The sequence below is a fragment of the Camelus ferus genome, chromosome 20 (assembly GCF_009834535.1).
Source record: "Camelus ferus isolate YT-003-E chromosome 20, BCGSAC_Cfer_1.0, whole genome shotgun sequence".
Classification (NCBI taxonomy): Eukaryota; Metazoa; Chordata; class Mammalia; order Artiodactyla; family Camelidae; genus Camelus; species Camelus ferus.
Genome location: NC_045715.1, coordinates 7,095,769 through 7,117,202, shown reverse-complemented (window position 1 = coordinate 7,117,202; position 21,434 = coordinate 7,095,769). Strand labels below are relative to the sequence as shown.

Here is a 21,434-nt window from a genome sequence, read left to right as displayed (position 1 = left end):
GTGTGTGTGTGTGTGTGTGTGTGTATGTGTGTGTGTGTGTGTGTGTGTGTCTACAGTTGAGTTTGTGCAAGTTAAATGAACTTCAAGGAGCCAAGACTCCATTGTTCTGAGCATTGCTCATGTGCCAGGCGACCGAGGAATATGGCAAACAAAATTAGCAGGTGTGGGTGCTACCCTTGAAGGTCAATCTAGGAGGCCACTAGGACTGCAAACACAGCACTGCAAGACTAACAGGTGTACAATGTGACACAGGACGATCGAGTCCACAGGAGCAAGAATTGGAAAGGCTCTTCAGAGAGTGTGACTCTGAGCTGAATCTTCAAAGAAAAGCACATGTCAGTCAGAGGAGGGAGAGGGAGGAAGAGCATTCCAGAGCATCCTGGCAGGGGACTGGCACGAGTGGAGGCAGGGAGGCTGAAAGTGGCACTTTGGGGACCCACGATTGCCTGGTAGATAGAGCTGGTGCTTAGTATGGGATGGGGGTGGGGCGGGGCCTAGGGAGAGAAGTCGCTGCAAAGGCCGAGGGGCCACACTGCAGTGAGCTCCCCGTCTGGCAAAGAGGCTAGGACGCTATGCTGTCTGTGATGGGGATCCACAGATTTCTACAAATGAGAGAGACGTGATCACAAGATTGACGTGCATTTTTATCCAGTCATTCTGTCCCTGTGGAGGATGGATTAAAGCAGGCTGAGAATGGAGTCAGGGGAAGCAGTTAGAAAGAAATTCGCCTATCGTAGGACAGAGAGGAAGAGAGAGGGACGGCGGCACCAGACAGGGAGAGGGGCCCGTAGCCAGGGTCGGTTACTGACCGTTTCCTCTGCACCTGCCTTCAGCCAAGCCCTTGCGCGCATGCTCCTGCCTCTTCTGCCAATAACCCTCTGAACCTGGCGCTGCCGGGTCACGTCAGCCCCGTGGCCTTCACCCAAGGGCCTTGCCTGCTTCCAGCCGAATCCAGCCCTCCCAATCCATCCTTCAGCCACAGCCACGCTGGCTGCTTTTCTGGCTCCTGAACACATGACACTTGTTCACCTCAGGATCTTGGCAATTCCTAGTCCCTCTGCTTAGAAACTCTTTCCCGTTCTGATGGCTTGTTTTCATTTGGTTTTTTGTTTTGCAGGGAGTGGAGGGAAGGTCATTATGTTTATTTATTTATTTATTTTAAAAAATTATTTATTTAATTAATTTGGGGGGGTGGGTAAGGCGGTAATTAGGCTTATTTATTTTCAGAGGAGGTACTGGGGACTGAACCCAGGACCTCCTGCATGCTAGACATGCACTCTACCACTGAGCTCTACCCGCCCCACCTCGTTCTCATTTTGGAGGTGCAGTTCATGTGTTATTTTCCCCAAGAAGCCTATCCTGACTCACCCTATTTAAAATAAGTCCCTTTGGAGGGGAGGGTAAAACTCAGTGGTAGAGAGTGTGCTTAGCATGCACTGGGTCCTGGGTTCAATCCCTGGTACCGCCAATGAAATAAATAAAGAAAGAAACCTAATGACCTCCCCCCAGCAAAACAAAACAAAACAAAACAAAACAAAAAACTGAAAAAAAATTAATAAAGCAGGTCCCTTCCTGTATCAGCCTGCAGGCTGACTGCACAGCACTTGTAATTTCTAATGATTTTCTCCGTCTACTTTTGATTATCTGTCTTCTACTTCCAGAATACTCCATGAGAGTAGAGGTTCTATTTGTCTTAGTTACAATTATATTCTTAGTCACTATTACAGCTCAGTACCTTGCACCGTGTCTAAGTGCTCAATAAATATTTATTGAATGAAAATCCATTTTATGGATGAAGAAAACAATAATAACAGTAACAGGGATAACCAAAACGAAGACTCAAAACATATGCTGGCGGGGAGGGTGTAGCTCAGTGGTAGAGCGTGTGCTTAGCATGCACGAGGTCCTGGATCTAAGTGCCGACCCAACAGGATTCTCGTGAAGACTAAACTGAGATAATGCAGACTCATAGGCAGATGTTCAGTAAACAGTAGTTTCCTGATCTTTTCTGTACCTTCTGCTCGCATGAGAAGACCAACATTTCCAGGAAAATGGGCTAAATATCCAGGTGACATAAGGAACAAGAGAAAAATATTCCTGGGTGGGTCTGATTATACAGTCATTCTCCAACCTTCATGAGACTTAGAATTAGCTAAACTTCATCTTCTGAACACTTGCTGTTATTGCAATAATTAAATGGAGAATTCATAAAACCAGGTTCAGTTTAATCTCAGTGTACACAAATCTTACCTCTGCTTCCCCTACGTGTTTTTTTTCATTCCTATTTCTTGCTGGGTAAATGCAGTATTTGTCTTAGGACAAGTCCCGTATTTTAATCTTAAATTTTCTCATCTGCAGAATGGGAACAATAGTCCTTCTCTGAAGAAGATTCTTATAAGAATTAAATGAGATACTAACTACTATATATAAAATAGATAAACAACAAGGTCCTACTGTATAGCACAGCGAACTATATTCAATACCTTGTAATAGCCTATAATGAAAAAGAATGTGAAAAGGAATATATTTATGTATAACTGAATCATTATTCTGTACACCAGAAATTAATACACTGTAAATTGACTATATGTCAATAAAAAAAATAATAAAGGAAGTTTCCTTAATTAAAAAAAAAAGTTAAATGAGATAATGTGCAGGGAGAGGGGACAGCTCAACTGGTAGAGGGAGTGCTTAGCATGCGTGAGATCCTGGGTTCTGTCCCCAGTACCTCGTCTAGAAATGAGTAAGTGTAATTACCTCCCCTACCCCTGCCAAAACAAAATAATTAAATAATATAATAATAAATAAATGAAATATTTTAAAAAAGAGATAATGTTCTAGAAATCTCTTTGCTTACTAAGTACTATCCAAATGTAACAACTATTATTGCAAAAAATAAATATACAGAAAAGTATATTTATATAAAATTATCAGTTACATTTATATTAAGTAATTAACTTATTTGTATGTGTATGTTGATACTTGCATATTTATATTTATAAATATAAATTAAAATAGAATAATTATTATTAAAATGTTTTTATGCAGGAAGAGAAGCATGTTTATTGAAATCATGCTTTTCCCACAATTTAATTAGTATTCTCCGAGATACAATTGTTCAAGTGCTGAAAACCCATGTATCTCGTTAAATCTTCTCTCTAATCCGTGTGCGGCTGCCCATTGACAACCCCTACCTGCAGGACCAGGAATCCCCTGCAGGGGGCGTGCGCCTTTGGCTGCAGGGCATCGCTGCGAGGAAACATCGTTCCCCATAGCTTACCCTGAATCTTTAGCTTTAGGGTGAAAAAACGACCCAAGTGAGGCTGGTCAGCGTTCTTCATGACCCTGATTTTTTTAAGTAGAGGGATTTGGACCAAGCAGGAACAATCTGACTCCCCTGAGCCATTGCTGGAACCATTGGGGGAACATCCCTTTCTTTTCTCCTTGGAGTGCCAGCTGTGAGAAGCAGGTACCTGGAGCTCCTTCTGCCGTTTCTGACACCAGGTGGGGAGGACCAGCCTGAATAGAGCCAACAGAGACAGGGAGATCGAGTGATCAACTCAAACCAAACTGGAACTTTTCCTGGTTTTAACATGGAAAGTCTTAGGCCCAGGATCCCCCTCAGACCTGGGCAAACAGGGATGGGTTGGTCACCCCACAGAGAAAGGACCTGGCAGGAAAAGAGTCCCACATATACTGTTCCAAGCCCAGATCCAACTTTATTTTGGGGGACCCTCCTTGGGCACCTCAGTTCTATGACCCGGTAAGTTCTAGTGTCTGTTTAAGCAACTTTGAGTTGTTTCTGTCACATGCAACTTGAAGAGTCATAACACACTCCCAAAGAATGTCCCTGTATAAATAAAACTCAAAGTGAAAAAAGCAAAATAAATCAAAGTAGGATACATGCTATTTTTAAGATTGAAAAAAATGAGGAAATGTGATCACGTGGTTGCTTGTGGGGTTGACCTAATTTATTTGACAAAGGGGTTCTGAAAAAAAAAAGTATACAAAATGGAAAAAGGGAAGAGGCAAATGAAAACATTCTTATGGAAGAAAAACATCATAGCATGAGAAAGGTCAGAGGAACACAGGAGCAGAAACCCAAAAGACCAAGCTCAGGGTGTGAGGGGGAAAAAAAAATGTGGCTGAAGCCACAGCACAGAGCAGTTTTGCCTTTTCATTAAGGATAGACGCCCCCCTTCCTTGTGAAGTGGGGCCAGAAGACAAGGTAGCCCCAGGAATGGACTGTGAAGGAACCAGACCAGCGGCAGCTTCTGCAGATACTACACAACTGCACAAAACTTAAAGCAACATATCTAAAAGGCCTCTGGCACTCCACCCTGGGACAGGTGAGCCAAAGAAAATGCTCTGGGAATAACCAGAAAAGCGAGAGGAAATGGATTCTCTTAAAGGTGACATCTAGCAGTGACGGCAAGGATTGGAGACGCCAGGAAGTAGCAACATGCACCAGAATTCAAGGTGAGCGCCTGCCCTCAGAGCCTCATGCTCTGTAGCGTGAGTCAGGGAAAGCTCTGCTCCTGGAGGGTTTCCTTTGAGACGATGGCCCAGGGAGAAATCTAGACCATCTGTCTGGTACACCAGCCACACAGGATGGAATGATGGCCACCCCTTCTGGCTTCCCCTGAAAAAAAGAAGTGAGACTGGGGCCCCCATGGAACTACTCTTGTTGGCCCTGTCCAGCGCAGTTTGGGGAAAAAAAACCTAAGCATGGAAAACCAAGAGAGAAGTTGTTTTCTCCATAGAAAGGCAACATGAAAAAAGAAAAAGTTTTTAAGCAGTGTGAAGATATGTGATTTAGTCCTACCTCTATGAATATACTTTCCCTTGAGTTTTAAACAAGTCTCTTTTTGTTTTCTGATATCACCTAGTAAAGGGTATTAACCATTTCCGTGGTCCTAGTCCTCTCGTGGGTGTTTCAGGGAGCCTGATATGCCTGTGCAGCGCCTTTCTAGCACAGACACTTGAATTTAGGATGTTTAGGATACAGAGAGAAGGAAACTTTGAGGGAGGAAAGGAACAGCCCGACCTGAACTTGCACATTTGCAAAAAAAGCTGTTTATGCTGTGTTTACCGAAGGACTTCCCCTACTTAAAACATGACACTGAAAATAGAAGACCCGATATGGTGAAAGGCTGTCTGATAATAAAGAACCAGATTCACCCACCAAATCTTACCTCACAAAGAAAACTCAAGTGCAAAACCGCTGGAGTTATTGGAGTGTGTGATGGAAAATGGGGAGTTTGACCACTCTAGCATCTGATGGTTTGTTTTCTTTAAATCACTTGTAATTCAAGAAGTCCCCACCTACCAGCAGGATATCCTTCTGCTTTCTCCCTGAACCAGGATGCCTTCCGCAGTTTGAGAGGAAGGAGGCAGCACCCCAGGAAATGTCATGCTATTCTGAAAAAAACATCCTTTGCAGAATCAGACCACGGAGCCTCTCTGAGCGGAGCTCTTACTGCCAATTTCCCACAAGGGAAATGAAATTCACTCACCAAGGCTAAGAGGCAACAAGGCTGACGGAGTCCAGACTCACCCAACAGCATTTCTACAAATTCTCGACAGCCGCGTGCTAGGTGTTTATGTGGTTCTGGACCTTGTGTCTTCTGCAAAGAAAGGCAGAGGTAGGGACATAAAGGGTCTTGCCTACCTGGGGGCTCATTTTGTAGCTGGGGAGATGGGAGCGCCCAAGAGGCGACTGATACGGGGTCATGCTGTCACTGTGAGAGGGCAGAGACCAGCAAGTCGCCCCACAAACCTGCAGCAAAAAAGGTCTTCTTGCCTGTGTCTGTCTAGATACCATTCTTGGTTTTCCCACCTTGTCTGTGTGATTAGGGCTGGAAAGGAGAAAGGGGCTAAGAAAAGAAAAAAAAAAAAAAAAGGAAGTAAAAGTTCTTTTTCCCTTGATTTTCTTAAATTGATTTGCCATTGATAAGGCTGACCATCCTTCTGCAAAGTGGCCATAGACAATTAACACTAACCCAAACCCAGGTTTTTCTTTTTTTAAGAAATGACAATTCAGGCTTTTGCAGAGTTGAGAAGCGCCTTCATCTCAATACGATCTCTGTGGAACCACGTGGCTAGGACCTTTATAAATCTCAAGGGAATCGCGCAAATAGACAGGGAATACATATTTAAATATGAACATCATCTAAGCAACTAACGCTCTCCAATGAGATGCCAGCGATGGAAACAACAGATAAAAGGTGAAAAGATGGTGGCGGGAGGAAGGGAGAGGTCAGGAAAGAGCAAGTGTACGGTACTGAGAGCGAGCCTGGTTCACTCGGCCAGTCACTCCGGGATTCAGAGACCAAACACGGTATTTTCCAGAGAATGCTGGCATGTTTACCGCCCAGCAGGCCCTGCCCTGCAGCCTGAGAGCACCTACCCATGTTTCCAACTTGGCAGCCCCCCAAAACCCAGAACAATGATGGCTTTTCTCTTGCTGTAATAATGCTGTCGAGTTCATCAGAGATCCATTTTGTATTTTTCATTGAGTCCAAAGCATGCTGTTTCCTTCAGAAGAAATCCTATCATGTTTTGTATAGTTTTAAAAATAATTGATCTGGTCCATTAGTAAAGGTAGAACAGTCTTGATGAGAAAGAAAGGAGGGTCTTCTGGAATCTCATTGTTTATCTGAACTAAAAAATATATGTATATTTTGAAAACTCTTCACCTATGACATAGGGACATACATGAGTCCAAATATTTCTTCGCTCACGGGGTCTTAGGGAGACAGCTGTGGTGTCATAGTAAAGCCTCCTGCTTTCCCATTCATTCATTCATTCTCCTAATATGTATTTATTGAGCATTTACTATGTGTTCTATGCCTGGAGGATACAGCTGTTAACAAGGTAGAAAAATGACCCAACTTCATGGAGCTAATGCAGAGAAGGCCAAGAACAAACCCAGGCAAATAAGTAAGGGTGATAATTCCAGAAGGGGATAAACTTTTTGAAGGCAAAGGGTCGGGTGGTCAGCTTGGCTTCTCTGGGTTGATGACATCTGGCTGCTAAGAGGGAGCCTGTGGAGGTCTGGGAGTAGACAGCAGAGCAGCCCAGGCAAAGGCCCTGGGGTTACCACAAGTGTGACAAGTTAGGGGCAAAGAAAGAACACCAGTGGGGACCGAGAACAATAATCCCCACTGTGGTAAAACTTTAATAAGATGATGAGTGCAAAAGAACACGATGAACTGTAAAGCCATGCCACGGAAGGGTGTTCTTGGCTTTGCTAGACTATTTTATTCCCTATCGCCTAAAGAACATCATTCTTTAGATGTTTAGAGTTTAGAAAGGATGAGGGTGAAAACCATACACTTCAGTTTTCATCTTCTACTTCTCATAAAAAGGAGCAGGCTCTCGAAAAGCCTGTTCCAAGACAGCACATTGCCTTCACGTGAAACATGAAATCTCACCTACCTGGAATCCTATTGAGTGTCACCCAGAAATGTTCATCGGGACTGAAGGTGTCTTTGGACCACTGGAGCAAGTCAGCAGCCCGGGGGTCGTGGAGAACAAAGCTGGTAAACGCTCTTGACAGAGCAACGTAGGCAGAGCCAAAGTAGATGGTGAGATTATGGGGAGGAGGTGGTTTCAGTGTTGTGGTTCTTATCACGTAGGAAAGCTCTTTGCCCAGGTGCTCTCGGTGGACATACTTGGTCCGTCCAATAGCGTGGGCTGGGGGCAGCACCCCTGGGGTGATGTTTTTCCCTTTAAAGCCTTTCAGATACTGAACAATTTCCCTGTTGGTTTTCAGGGGGAAATCCTGCCCGCAGGTGTTGATGGCGTACTTCCAGGGCACCTCTAAGGCTGTAAGATCTTTGATGCAGTTCAGGTCAGCCTGGAGCCTGGAAATCCCACCATAGACCACTGGCTCCATCTTGGAAGCCAAAAAAGCATTTGGGAAGCAGCCCAGTAATTGCTCCACTGCATCTTTAAATTCAACTGTCGCTTTCTCATCCACATGAACACAGTAAACATTCTGAGGCATGTAAATTGCCCTGAAGAGCCTTGCAAAGGTATCGAAATTATGATGGATGACCATAATGTATGCCAAAGGAAAGTCAGCTTCTTCTTTCGATAAGGGGGCCATGATGTAGTGGCTTTGGGTCAGGTATTCCTTGCAAGAGGACTTCTCGTGTATCATCAGTTTGTTTCTCCAGAGGAAGGGTGTTTTGCCTTTGATAAACGATGCGCAAACTTGAGTCAGCATCAAAGTGTCTGAGCTATTTAACCTCTGGAAGCTTTGCTCTCCCCCAAAACCAAGCACATAGAACACGATAAAAATGATGACGCAAGAGACAGAAACTATAAAGAGGGAACGCATCAATGAAGGCATGCCTCCAAGAGGAGCAGGATTGCAAAGACCGTCAAAATCTGTAAGTCCTTTCCCAAACTTACTTGTTCCTCTGAGTTCTTACTTTGGTACGTACTCCAGTCATTCCTGCCCTGGAGGAGACGCTGTGAATTTATTCGGTTTCATCCTGGGAGTCCAGCTGCTGGCTCTCTCCCTGCGCTGATATTAGCAACTGATTCCGCCTCGTCCTCTGCCTCTCTCAAACCGCCTTTGTCTAAATCCCAGTAGCAGGTTGCTTAAGCCCAGCCTTTTCCCCTCCCTCTGGCTCCCTGCTTGCATCGGCTAGCTGTGTCACTAAAACCCTGCTCATTCCGTTTCCCCTGCCGATTTAGTTTCTCAACTCTCTTTTCTTTCATTTCCTGAGGTTCCCCCCACCCCCGCCCCTGCCCCATCACCCCTTGTTATTGTCATTCGGGGAATTAGTGCAGTAAAAGCCAAAGTTGAAATGATGTGTTCAGGCAGGCGTGCCTGTTTCCTGCTAGCCATCCCCTCCTGTTGCTCATGGCAGGGATCCACAGCCTGGTCCCCGACTCTTCCAGTACATTCCACTGGGTATCATGTAGCCTCCATTCTCAAATATGCCGCTTTGATGGAAAAAAATGACCGAAGTGACAAGATCGAAAAGAAAAGAGACCCTCAGTCATCTGGCTCTTTTGTAATGCTTTCTGGCCCCGCCCCACCCTTTTCTAAAAGAAGAGCTCACAGGAGTTCCAGTCCTTGGGGATCCGAAATTGCAGGGCTCTTGGTCCTGTGACTTTGAGGTTGGGGGCAGCCCGTCTCCTCCCACTTCCAGCGTCCACTGTGCTGCTTGTCATAGGATGCTGAGGTCGAATGAGCAAATCCCGAGCTACATCCCCTGATTTAGATGGGACCTTAAATCTTCACCAGAAAGCACTTGAATCGTGGCACAAATGATGCTCAGATCAGGGGACCTAAAGGGCACTCAGGTTTTAACCACCCAGAGAACATCATCTAATACTCAGAGAAGTGCTGTCTACCTGCTCACTTAAGTTCATCGAACCACCGAGGAAACAAACGCTGTTTCCCCCTATTTGTAAATAGCAGTGTTTTGGCTGAAGTGCTTCAAACTCTTTTACTTAGAAGGTTCTCATCTTTCACCTTTCACTTTTCCACTAGCTCTTTTTAAAATACAGGTCAACGTACTTTTTTTACAATGAGTTCTAAAACATCAAGGTGACTATTGCATATCTTCTCATTTTTCTTCACCTTTAAAAAAGTTTTATTTCTTTATATGGAGGTCCAGGGGATTGAACCCAGGACCTTGTGCGTGCTGAGCATGCGCTCTACCACTGAGCTATACCCTCCCCGCTGAAAATGACTTAAAATTCATGACAACGGAAAATTCAATCCCAACCTTCTTTTTTTTTTTTTTTTTTTTTGGATTCCCCCAAATAATACGTTTAAACATCAGGTGATTGTATCTCCTATTTCAAAACAACAGAGAGTAATTTCAGGATCTAGTTTGGCCAAAGCTTTTTGGCTTAGAATGAATATTAAAATATTTTAAATACTTGCAGTTTGACAAAGTGTTCCACTACATGACTTAATCAGGCCAGCAGAGTCTATTTACGCTTTTATTTCCAACTGGCCAACAACCCGGGGTTCAGATTTATACATACGGAGGAGAAACATGAATGTTACTATATTGAGAAATACAGACAGTAGCTAAATTAGGAACTTGCATCATACTTCTGGAGTCAATCTGTTATTTAAAACTGCATTGTCTGAGTGTTGAAAACAGAGCTTTTTCCTGTTGTCCTTTTGGCTGTCCTTCGGTATTAAACAATCCCTACAAGAGAGCTTTTTTTAAAAAAACCACTTGTTGGTGGGGTGGGTTATAGCAGAAGTGGTAGAGTGTTTGCTTAGTATGCATGAGGTTCTGGGTTCTATCCCCAGTGCCTCCTCTAAGAATAAGTAAGTAAACCTAATTACCTCCCCCCACCAAAAAAAATTTAAAAATAAAAACTGCTTGTTGTAATAGGGGAAGGCCATTACCTGGCCCCTTTCCTTCCCAACAGGCCTTGTGACCTGTTTATCCAGATGAGACACCAGGCATTTGGGGGCATTATTTACCTGTTTATATGTATTGAGTTAGTAAATGAATGTGTCTACATCCTCCATGGTTCCAGGTGCTCCTGAGTAAATGTTCTTTTAACTAGAATTGGGAACAGAGCAACAGGTATCTTTTCTTCTGATCAGTTTCAACAAAAACTATGATCAGATGGGTTGACCAGACAGATTAAATGACACTGAACCAAACCAAAACAAAACACAAAACACCCCACAACATTTTAATCACATTAAACACATAAGATGTGCTTTCTCTTTTATGTCAAGGAAGGGTTATCCATTAACCCCCATGATTACTAATGGAGAACAGTGCAAAACCCAGGGAACCTGAGTTCTAGCCACATTTCCACCTTTAAAGGTAGAAACCATTTTCAGCTATGGAAGAAGGAATGTTGAAACCCATGTTTTGCCCACTGTTTTAATTTATATGTTAGAAGAGCAAAGACTAGGAGAGCCATCACAATTTTTTTCTTTAAAGCCAACATCTAGTTACCCGGAGGTGTGATTTTACCAGACAAACAGTACTTTTCTCTCTTGCCTCTCAGCCCACGCCTGTATGGAGACCTAACTGTAAATGTAACCGCAGCAGCACCAAGTTATAGCCCCACATCCTCGCGCATCTTCCCCTGGTTTAATTGCATGTACTTATGCAAAAGCCATTATACTTTCATAATTGTTCTGGGACTTGTTTTTCCGTTCTCAATTAACTGCTATCCTGTAGTGGAGAAAGAAATTGAGGGGACACAGGCTTGAGCAAAACTGCTAGATTTATTATGTTATGTAACAGGGAAAGGGCACCGAGAGGGCTGGGTCTGATAAGGTTTGTTGGCGTGTCATTGAGAGGTGTAAGGCAGAAAAGATTAGGTAAATGAGGTCCTTGGTCTTGCAGGTTGCTGTTCTTTGGAAGGTCATTTTTGTGTGGTTTGTGCTGTTACTGAAGCAGGTCAAATGACTCAGGGATTCATTCTTAATTATCAAATGTAGGGATTTATTTTTCCCCCTTGGAACTTAGAGTATTTCATGAGAAAGCAGAGAATGGTGACAATCCAGTTCACTTTGTACAGCCAATTAATTCTGCTGCGGGTGTCCAGATGGTTTGTAAACGAAACCTTTTGTCTATCGATCGATCTATCGATCTGTGTATTTATGTATGTATGTATATTTTTCTTAAAATGATCATAATGCTAAAGCGAAGAAGAATGTAGACATTTCCAAAGCACATCTTTAACTAAAAAAACAGTTCTCCCATAACTCAGAAGTCCTCCAGTGGGGTTCGCTGGGGAAGATCCACCTTCTCCTGGGACTCAATCATTTTCCTTTCTACACCGCTCATCTAATTAGCAGCACAGAAGTTGTTGTCTAGATCACAGAACCCAAAGCGTGATTTCAAACCCTTGTCTCAGAGCGGGGAAGAAGTTTAATACCCAGACTTTTCAAGAACCTAGGTGGCAGGTTCAGAAGGCATCCATACTAGGTCATACCATGGTAGTGTGAGCTGCAGGAATCTGCATCTGATTTTGATGTAGCAAAGGCATCACTTCCTGGATGCTAAGCAAATATTTGCAAAAGACACCACACACAAATTCCCATAGGCAAATGTCAAAGTGTGTGCAGACAGGATGCAATCTTCTGGTAGCAGAAATGTAGCAGTTAATGCTACGAAGAGCCTGTTATTGGGGGACTTAGAAAATGAAAAATGATCCCAAATAGGTCACAGCCAATAAACAGTTCAGGGTGAAACTCACCACTGAATTTGCTTGTGGAAATTAACTGCTTAACTTTGGAGGAAGAACTGACTCATGGTTTTACCAAAATACTTGTTTCCAGAAAGGATTCAGCCAAACTAGGTGTGCCTGTGGCTTGAGGTTGAGGAGAGTTTAGATCAAAAGTCTGCAAACTTCTGTTTAACATCTCTACATGGAAGGGCTGTTAAAATACAGGTTGCAGGGTCCCCCACCCCAAGAAGTCAGTTAGTTTCAGGTGGAATTTAATCATTTGCATTTCTAACAAGGTCTTGAGACCAAAGTTTGAGAAATAATGGATCAGATGCCAAAATTCAATGATTTCTTTTTCCTCAGTGACCTGCCTCCCCCTGACCTATTTTCCTAAGACTAAGTAAGAAATATACTGTAAACAAAACAGCCTATGTTGCGGGATAAACAATATTGTATAATTTGGAAATACTTAATAAGCATGAATTCAAACGGTGGATAATCTGATCCCTTCAATAAAATTTACAATGGAAAGATAATTGGTACTTTTAGGAAAAGTGAAAGAAAATGGATATACAGAAAGGTGCTAAGTTGCTATTATTTACATAAGACAAACCCTAGTCGCAAATCATCCTGCTGCAAATGCATGCTCGAATTTACTGTACACAGCAAGCACACCTGTGCGTAATCCCAGTCTTCCACAAAATATAGATTACGATTATTTACCGACAAACAACGATGCTTTGAGTATCTAGTGTGATAAGCTGCCATGGGGGAGGCTGTAGAAGGATACAAAAATTTTTCTAAAAATGAACAAGAGTCAGAAGATACCCAATACTGGGGCAGAGGCAGAGCAACTGGACCACTCATGCACTGCCGTTGGACACGTGAATTGGGACAACGATGGACAACTGGCAATGTCTGTTCAGGGTGAGCACAGACATATCCTCTGACCCAGCAATTCCATTCCCAGGTATTTACACAACAGAAACGTGTCCAAGTTCATCCAAGGACACACAGCTCAACGTTCACTGCCGCCATGTTTATAACGGACCCAAATGCCCACCCACAGTTGGCTGTTATATAGTTAGTTAAATGGTTATAGTTAGAGTTGTTATAATTATATAGCTATTTGGTGATAGTGTATAACCACAGTTGTATAGTTACATAGCAGTGTTTCTCAACCTTGGCGCTCTTGGCACTTGGCCCCATTGTGCCTTGCCATGGGGGCTGTCCCGTGCCCAGCAGTATCTGCAGCAGCATCCCTGGTCTCTACCCACCAGTTGCCACTATCACCCCCTGCCCTTCCCCCTCCCCAAGCTGTGAAAACCAAAAAACGCCTCCAGATATCGCCAGGTGTTCCCTGGGGGACAGAATCGTCTCCGCCCACCCGCACCTCCCAGAGCCGTGAGACTGAATCCGTAGAGCTACCCGCAGCGACAGCAAGAGGGACTCTCACAAACATAACCCTGAGCCAACAAGGGCAGACAGAAAAAGCGCTTGCCGTGTGTTTCTATTTCCATAAAGGACAAAAGCAGGTAAAAGCATCTCTGCTGTCAGACATCAGGGTGGTGACTGGGGTGTCGCTCATGCTGTGTGCCTTGCTGTGGGGGCAGTCCCGTGCCCTGCATCAGCCTGAGCCCTAATGATATGTGCCCTTTTCTATGTTATATAATATCTCACCAGAAATGAATGAATGAATGAATGAATTAATGAATAGAATGAGTCAAAGTCCTTCTCCTAGAAATACTCTTCCAGAGGAGTCTTCCAGGTGAGTGGGGATCAGGTGTCTTTCTGGAATAACTGGTTTGTATGGTTATCACTGATGATCAACTGCTCTGCAGTACCGCATACCAGAGCCCACATAATTTCTTCCTTAAGCAGACCAAGGGTGTTTCCACTCTGCCTCCCAACATTAACCACCCTTGGCCACGACCTGACCACTTTTCCTTCCTACCAGGGAACGACACCCAGCAGAAAAGGAGCCAGGAGAAAACAGAGCAGGAGGTCAACACTTAATTCAAAAACGTTTTGCGCTCATCAACACAGAACTGACTGCCAGCCTTTAAAGCACGTGTCATCTAAACTGGATAAGGATGGAGGGGCCACCTGCGCTGACAAGGACAACGTATGTTAAAACGGGGTACCAGAAAGTGTGAATGACACCGGATAGCTGGTGTTAGGGGCTGTCCTTCCACCTCCCCCAAGGTACCCACTGAGGAAACTCTGAGTCTCAACTCAGAAGGTCACTGGTCTCCAGGAGGCTGCCACTACAGGGAACAGTTGGGGAACTGAGCTAGAAGCACTCCACACGCTTTGGGAAAAGATGGAGCCATTTCCAGCTGTGCCCAGAAGGAGGCTGTGCAAGGCTGTTCCGGGCTCCATGACCTGCAGAACGACTTCAGGTTTCTATTCTCAGGCTCCATCTCTTGCCAGTAGTGACCTATTGTTGCCATTAATTTTATTCCCAATCCTGCTTTGTCCTTAATTTCATTTCCCCTCCTATCTTAACCTTCCCTTTTATGGTTTTGAAGCTAGGAAGCAAAGAAAGCCTTAAACCCACCCTACACTCAGCTTTTGCCTGATTCGTAAGACTGAAGCCTTTGGCGTCTCACAGAGCAGAACTGAGCCCTGTCAAGTCGCAAAGAGCAGCTAAACACAGCTGCATACAGCTCAGCATTTGCATGGAAAATTCTACCGGGAAGCGGGGCGGTGGCGGTGGGGGGGGGGGACCTGATTTACTTTCCGTAAAAATTGTTATGATTTTTCACCCCGGCTAGAAGGAGGCTAGTTAAGATTGCAGAGATTATAGGAATTTGAAGTTCACTTCATTCCTAATAAGGAGAAAACTAGAGAGATACATTTATGAATCCTTGGAGGAAAAAAACAAATGGTTACGAAACTCTGTCAGATGCAGCCCTGAATGTGTTGAGCTGGATAACACAAGAAGAGGTGTTGAAGCAGCAAAGAGGTGTAGATTTAAACACCCACCCCCTCTAAGTTTCTAGGTGGTCAAATATAGCTAGCACAGACCAATGCACACACACGCAAATGGAGACCACTGCCAAGGGCTTCTCTTGTGAAATGGAAGAAACAAAAAGAAAAAGCCACAAAACCCTAACTAGGACTCCAGCATAAACCCCTTCATCTCACTGTTAAAGAGCTGGCAGAAAGGCCAGAGACTAGAGATAGCAAATAAGGTTTTTGTTAGGCAGGAGGGAATTGTAGCCATTTGATTCTTTTTAAAAATTAAAAAAAAATTTATATTTTATTGACGTGAAATTGATTTACAATGTTATTTCCAGGTGTGCAGCAAAGCGATTCAGTTATTCATATACATACATATATATACATATGTTTCCAGATTTTTTTCCATTATAGGTTATATGTGAAATTGAATATATTCCCTGTGCTATATAGTAGGTCCTTGTTTATCTGTTTTATATATAGTAGTGTGTATCTGTTAACCCCAGGCATTTGGTTTTTAAAAGGAGTAGGAATTACGGTTTGCATAAAACCACAGAAAAGGGGTCAAATCTTAGTAACTACATGTTAGTGCATGTTAGTAACTACAGTGTCTCAATTAAATGGGTTGTTTTAATGCTCACAGATATAGAGGACAAACTAGCAGTCACCAGTGGGGGAGGGAATGGGGGTGGAAGGTACAAACTACTGGGTGTAAAATAGGGTCAGGGATGGATGGTACAACACGGGGACTATAGCCAGTAGTTTGCAATAAGTGTAAATGGAAAGTAAATTTTTACTTTGATTTAATGTAATTTAATTTAAAAATAGTATTAAAAATTCATTTTAAAAATAAAAAATAAAAAGGGCATTAAAATAAAAAATAAAACAGAGAAACAAACAAACAAAATAAATGGGTTGCTTTATTTTTTAAGTGAGTCTTAGCTAATTGCTTAGTCAGATGATTCAGGAAGTAGAAACCTGAATTAACATTTTGGACCTGAAATGTGAATGTTGGGCAATTTCATCTTTTAATCTACCCCATCTTCGAAACAAATTTAAGTGTCTTGACTTTGGCACTTAAGAGCTGAGTGTCCTTGGGAAAGTAACACAAACTCTCCACACCTCGGTTTCCTCATCTATAAAACAGGGATCAAAACAACACCGAGACTGAAAGAAACAATGTCCAAAAGGCACTTAGTCCTCTTCTAAGAAGACAGACCAAAGGCCAACAAGCACATGAGAAGATGTTCAACATCATTGCTCATTAGGGAAACGCAAGTCAAACTACAGGCGATACCACTGCACGCCCACTGGAATGCGTGAAATTAAAGACAGACAATGATGTGAAGAAACTGGAACCTTCACACACTGCTGATGGGAACGCAAAATGTTGCAACTGCTTTGGAAACCAGCTCGGCAGTTCCTCAAAATGTTAAACATAGAGTTAACAGACACCAGCAGTTTCACTTTTAGAATCTACCCTGGAAAAATGAAAATGTGTTTATACAAGGACTTGCCCCGGAAAGTTCATAGCAGCATTATTCCTAATGGCCAAGAAGTAGAAGCAACTCAAATGTCTATCAGTGGATGAATGGATAGACAAAATGTGGTATATCCACACAATGGAATAGTAGTCACCCATCTAAAGGAGTGAAGTTCTGATTCACGGTCCAACATGGATGAACTTCAAACTATCACATTCAGTAGAAAGAGCCAAACATGAAGAAATACATCCAGCTTGATTTATACAAAACGTCCAGAAAAGGCAAATCCAGACAGAAATCGAAGGGTCGGGTGTGGAAATGGAGCGTGGCAGTAAGTGGACATGAGGTTTCTTTGAAAGGTGATTAAAATATTCTCAATTAAATTGGGGTCATGGTGGCACACCTGTAAATATACTAAAAATCATCAAATCGCTGACCTGAAATGAGCAAATTTTACGGTTATGTGAATCATGTACCTGAATTACAAACCTCTGTTCTTTTTTTTTAAACATTTTTTATTGATTTATAATCATTTTACAATGTTGTGTCAAATTCCAGTGTAGAGCACAATTTTTCAGTTATACGTGAACATATATATTCATTGTCACATTTTTTTCTCTGTGAGCTACCGTAAGATCTTGTGTATATTTCCCTGTGCTGTACAGTATAATCTTGCTTATCTGTTCCAAAGTTTTGAAATCCCGTCTATCCCTTCCCAAACCTCCGTTCTTTGATGTGTAAAGCATACCTCAGTAAAACTGTTAACTTAGGGAGAAAAAGGCAGTTTCTTCAAGTGCCTGACACTGAGACGACCTCATGTGATGGTGATTCACTGGCCTTCAAGAAAGGCTTTGTAGTGACTAACCCTGGGTCGATTATAAGCTGTCAGTGACTAAGACAGTCAAAAACTTCCGGGTTCACATGCAAGCAACACCACGTTTATTTTACACTAACAATGCAGGTGAACTGAATTCCACCTGACACCCAGCGCTGTGTGGGCTGCAGCCTGGAAAGATAGAAATCTCACTGGACACTCCAGGATTCTGCATTCTGTCCGTTTCCACAGATACTGAAATGACAAACTCCCAAGAAGATAAGGGCTATCAGGGAGGGGAAAAAAGAGCCCAGAGGACAAATATCAACTCTGCCCCAGGCGTGGTGGGTGGTCAGTGGTCAGTGATTTCACAGAGCTCAGGGCCTTCAAAGATAATCAGAATTTCTCCAGGCAAAGAGAGGCCTAGGGCAAAAACCAGCACAAAGGCCGAGAGGTCGGCTTGGGGCTTAGCAATTACACAAGGAATTCAAGTGGTAGCAGAAGAAAGCACTTTGACTGCATTTTCTGGATATTTTTAAACCAAAGCCCCTCGGGGTCAAAATGACTGGCAAATTCCCTTAATTTTTGATTTCACTTTTCTGGACCTGAACAAAAATGGACAACTGCAATCTTCCAAATGCGGAAAGAGGGTAATGTCTAGTGACCTTAGCAGTCAGATGTCTACCGACCCCCACAGACCCACCACTGTGCCAGACTTTTCTGATGGATTTAGCCGAGGCGGCAAGGATGTTGGCCTTTTGGAAAAGAGAGTGTGGGGCAGGACACCTGCCCCAGGGATGGCTTAAAAGATGAATTAGAATGGAAAATAACAAAATAAACGTTCTGCCAAAAGTGAAAGGGAATGTCCTTCATTTGAAGAAAATATTGTAGTTGAGAAACAGAATAAGGCTCTTTGCCATTTATTGGCTCCTCACTCAACCCTCGATTAGAACCCCAGAGAGGGAGGCAACTAGGCCGGAGCAGGAGTAACATGGGAGGGGAGAGTGGCTGCTTCTGTGCAGGAGGAGAGGGGAAGCTCCTGTGAGGGAGTGAGGGACATCCCCCTGAGACCTGGAGAGCAAGCCAGAATGAGCAGCAAAAATAAAGGGCATTTAGGAACAAGGGGACCGTGCAAGCGAAGGCCTGGGGACCATTTGTCTTCAGACCAACCTAGAGGGACAGAAGCTTGGCAGAGTCAGAGGCCGGCCACTCGTCACAGAAGCCTACTTCCTAATAAGAGGAAAGAGAAACCAGCCACTTCAGATTCTAAGCGTGTGATGTTTCTAAGAAAAGCAACAGCCAAGGGGAAAACCTCTGTGGGCCACATTCTCGGTTTCTAGCAAAAAAAATCACCCCCGCACTTTCAAAAGCACATTATTTGGTGGGGGGGGGGGGTCACCCACACAAGTTTTAGAATTATCACATTAAAACCTCAAAAATCAGCGTTGAAGAAATTCATCTGTTCCCCCTCTCTTTAAATATTTAATGAGTTCCTACAACGTACCAGGTACAATTTGTGTATATAGCCTAATCTGTCCCACAGTCCGACAGGGGATATTTGGATGAAGAATCAGACTCAGAGAAATTAGGCATTTTGCCCAGAACCACACAGACTGTAGGTGGCGGAGCCAGGACTCATCTGCATTTAAATCCCACCAGCAAATTGGAGGCCACTGTCTGACTCCACAGAGTAAACAGATTTTTAGATTGTTCAAAACACACTACAGTTGCATAAACCTGAAATGCATTCTAATTGGTGACCACTGATCCTAGTTCAGTGGGGCCCAACTCCTAGTATTTTTTTGTTTTCTCTTCAATCCACTTTTAGCTTCCTTAGTATAAAATTAAGACAGGTCACCACAGGAAGAGATGTTATTTCTGAATATTAAGTATTAATAGTATTTTCATGAAATTAATGGCTTTTAAATATTAATTTGATACCTAAAAAAATCTTTATTGAGACATAATTAACATACAGCCCTGTATAAGTTTAAGATCTACAGCATAATGATTTGACTTACATACATCATGAAATGATGACCGCAGTGAGTGTCCATTATCTCACATAGATAAAAAACAAAAGAAAAAAAAATACTTTTTTCCTTGAGATGAGAACTCTTAGGATTTAGTCTCTTAACATTCATATAAAATAAAAGGTTTCTACAGTATAGCACAGGGAACTATGTTCAATATCTTGTAATAACCTTTAATGAAAAAGAATATGAAAACAAATATATGTATGTATATGCATTCCTGGGACATTGTGCTGTGCACCAGAAATTGACACCATGTAAACTGACTGTACGTCAATTTAAAAAAAGGTCATGTATTACATACAGCAGTGTTAATTATATTAATTATGAGGTACATTACATCCCTAGTACTTACCTTACAACTGAAAGTTTGTACCTTTTGACCACATTCAGTCCAATTTTCCCCCTCCTCACCCTCCACCTCTAACCTCTGGCAACTACAAATCTGATCTTTTTCTATGAATTTGTTTGTTTTTAAAGTTTAATTGATCTACAACACTGTTATTTCCTGTTATACAACATAGCAATTCGACATTTCTATACATTTCAGAATAATCACCATGATAAGTCCACAGGTACCATCTGTCACCATACAAAGATGTTATAGTATCACTGAATATATGCCTCACACTGTACATTTCATAGTCATGACTGGTTTATTTTGTAACTGGAAGTTTGTATGTCTTCATCTCCCTGTTTCTCTTCTCTCTGCACCCTCCTCCCCTCTGGCAACCACCTGTTTGTTCTCTGTATCTATGACTCTCTTTCTGTTTGGTTGTTTTATCATGTTTTGTTTTTTTTAATTTCACAATGTAAGTGAAATCATATGGTATTTGTCTTTCCACGTCTGGCTTACTGCACTTAGCATAGTACCCTCTCGGTCCAACTATGTTGTCACAAATAGCAAGATTCCATCCTTTTTATGGCTGAGTAATATTCCACTATATCCATATCTATATCACATCTTCTTTATCCATTCATCCATTGATGGACATTTAGGTTGTTTCCAAATCTTGGCTATTATAAATAATGCAGAAATGAACATAAGGGTGCATGTATCTTTTTGAATTAGCATTACTGCTTTTAGAATTCCAGTAAGCCCTCAGTCACTGCAGTCGACCAGAACGATCTTAAAATGTCCAAAACAAACAACCAACAAACTCAGACATCGACTAAGAAGGACTCTCAAAACAGAAATGACCCAGATTTTCACACAGCAGGAGTAACAGTTAAACCAGACAGCCACCTAAGTTTCTAGCTCCCTCACCTCCTCAGGACCGAACCCTACACTCAAGCCTGACCCAGATCCTGCAAGAGCTGGCTGGGCCAGTGAGGGGCCACCAGCCTCTAGTAAGGATCCTTCATACACATAACAGAAACCATTTCAAGGGCTCACTCTTAAATTTTTTAAAATGCGCAGAGCAGTCCATTTCTTTTCCACTGTTTCGCTGACCTATCACTGCTGATCTCTACCAGAGGTGTAAAAATCCAGTTCCGATAGGTAAATCATGTTGAGCAGCCAAGGTGTTAACTCAAGTGTCTGCTCAATAAACTGATTAGAATCATGAGTTAGAATCGTGGACTCTCAGAGTGGAAGAGACGCGCAGGCCATCTTGTCCAACACTTGATAAATTAGTTTACAGTGTTTCTCCAGCCTCTGCCTCTGCCCCTGCCCATCCCTTGGGCTTGTTCACCACTGAGCAAGCTACCCATTCTAATCCCAGATCGACGGGTTCTTGTGTCTCCTGCCACTGACGCTGGTTCTTCTTCTAAAACTACAGAGTCGATCTAACTTCTCTCTCATGAGCAGATCTTTTAATTATGTGGGAAAAAAAAAAATGGGGTCTGGCCTTTTAACCTTCTTAGCTGCTCTCTTGGGAATCTGCTTTGTCAATGTCTCCCCGTAAAGTTTGGTGCCCAGACCTGAACAGTCTACATCATACTTGGTTTAAGCAA

The 21,434-nt window shown here is 42.8% G+C and overlaps 1 protein-coding gene and 1 long non-coding RNA gene across 5 annotated transcripts in view; one reads left to right on the top strand and one right to left on the bottom strand.

Annotated features, from left to right (window-relative positions):
• Positions 1–21,434, bottom strand: part of GCNT2 (glucosaminyl (N-acetyl) transferase 2 (I blood group)) — an 82,020-nt gene that overhangs the window by 20,214 nt on the left and 40,372 nt on the right. The window contains exon 1 of one of the 4 annotated variants that reach the window (XM_014556192.2): positions 7,441–12,107. The exons of the other annotated variants lie outside the window; for them this stretch is intronic. Coding sequence (XP_014411678.1) covers positions 7,441–8,359 — 919 coding nt within the window. The 5' untranslated portion in view covers positions 8,360–12,107. Of the gene's footprint in view, positions 1–7,440; positions 12,108–21,434 lie in introns of those variants that run through there. 4 annotated transcript variants of the gene reach the window in all.
• LOC116658194 lies at positions 3,876–7,911 on the top strand. Its single transcript, XR_004313414.1, has 3 exons — positions 3,876–4,479; positions 5,365–6,227; positions 7,778–7,911. It is a non-coding gene; the product is annotated as an uncharacterized LOC116658194 (long non-coding RNA).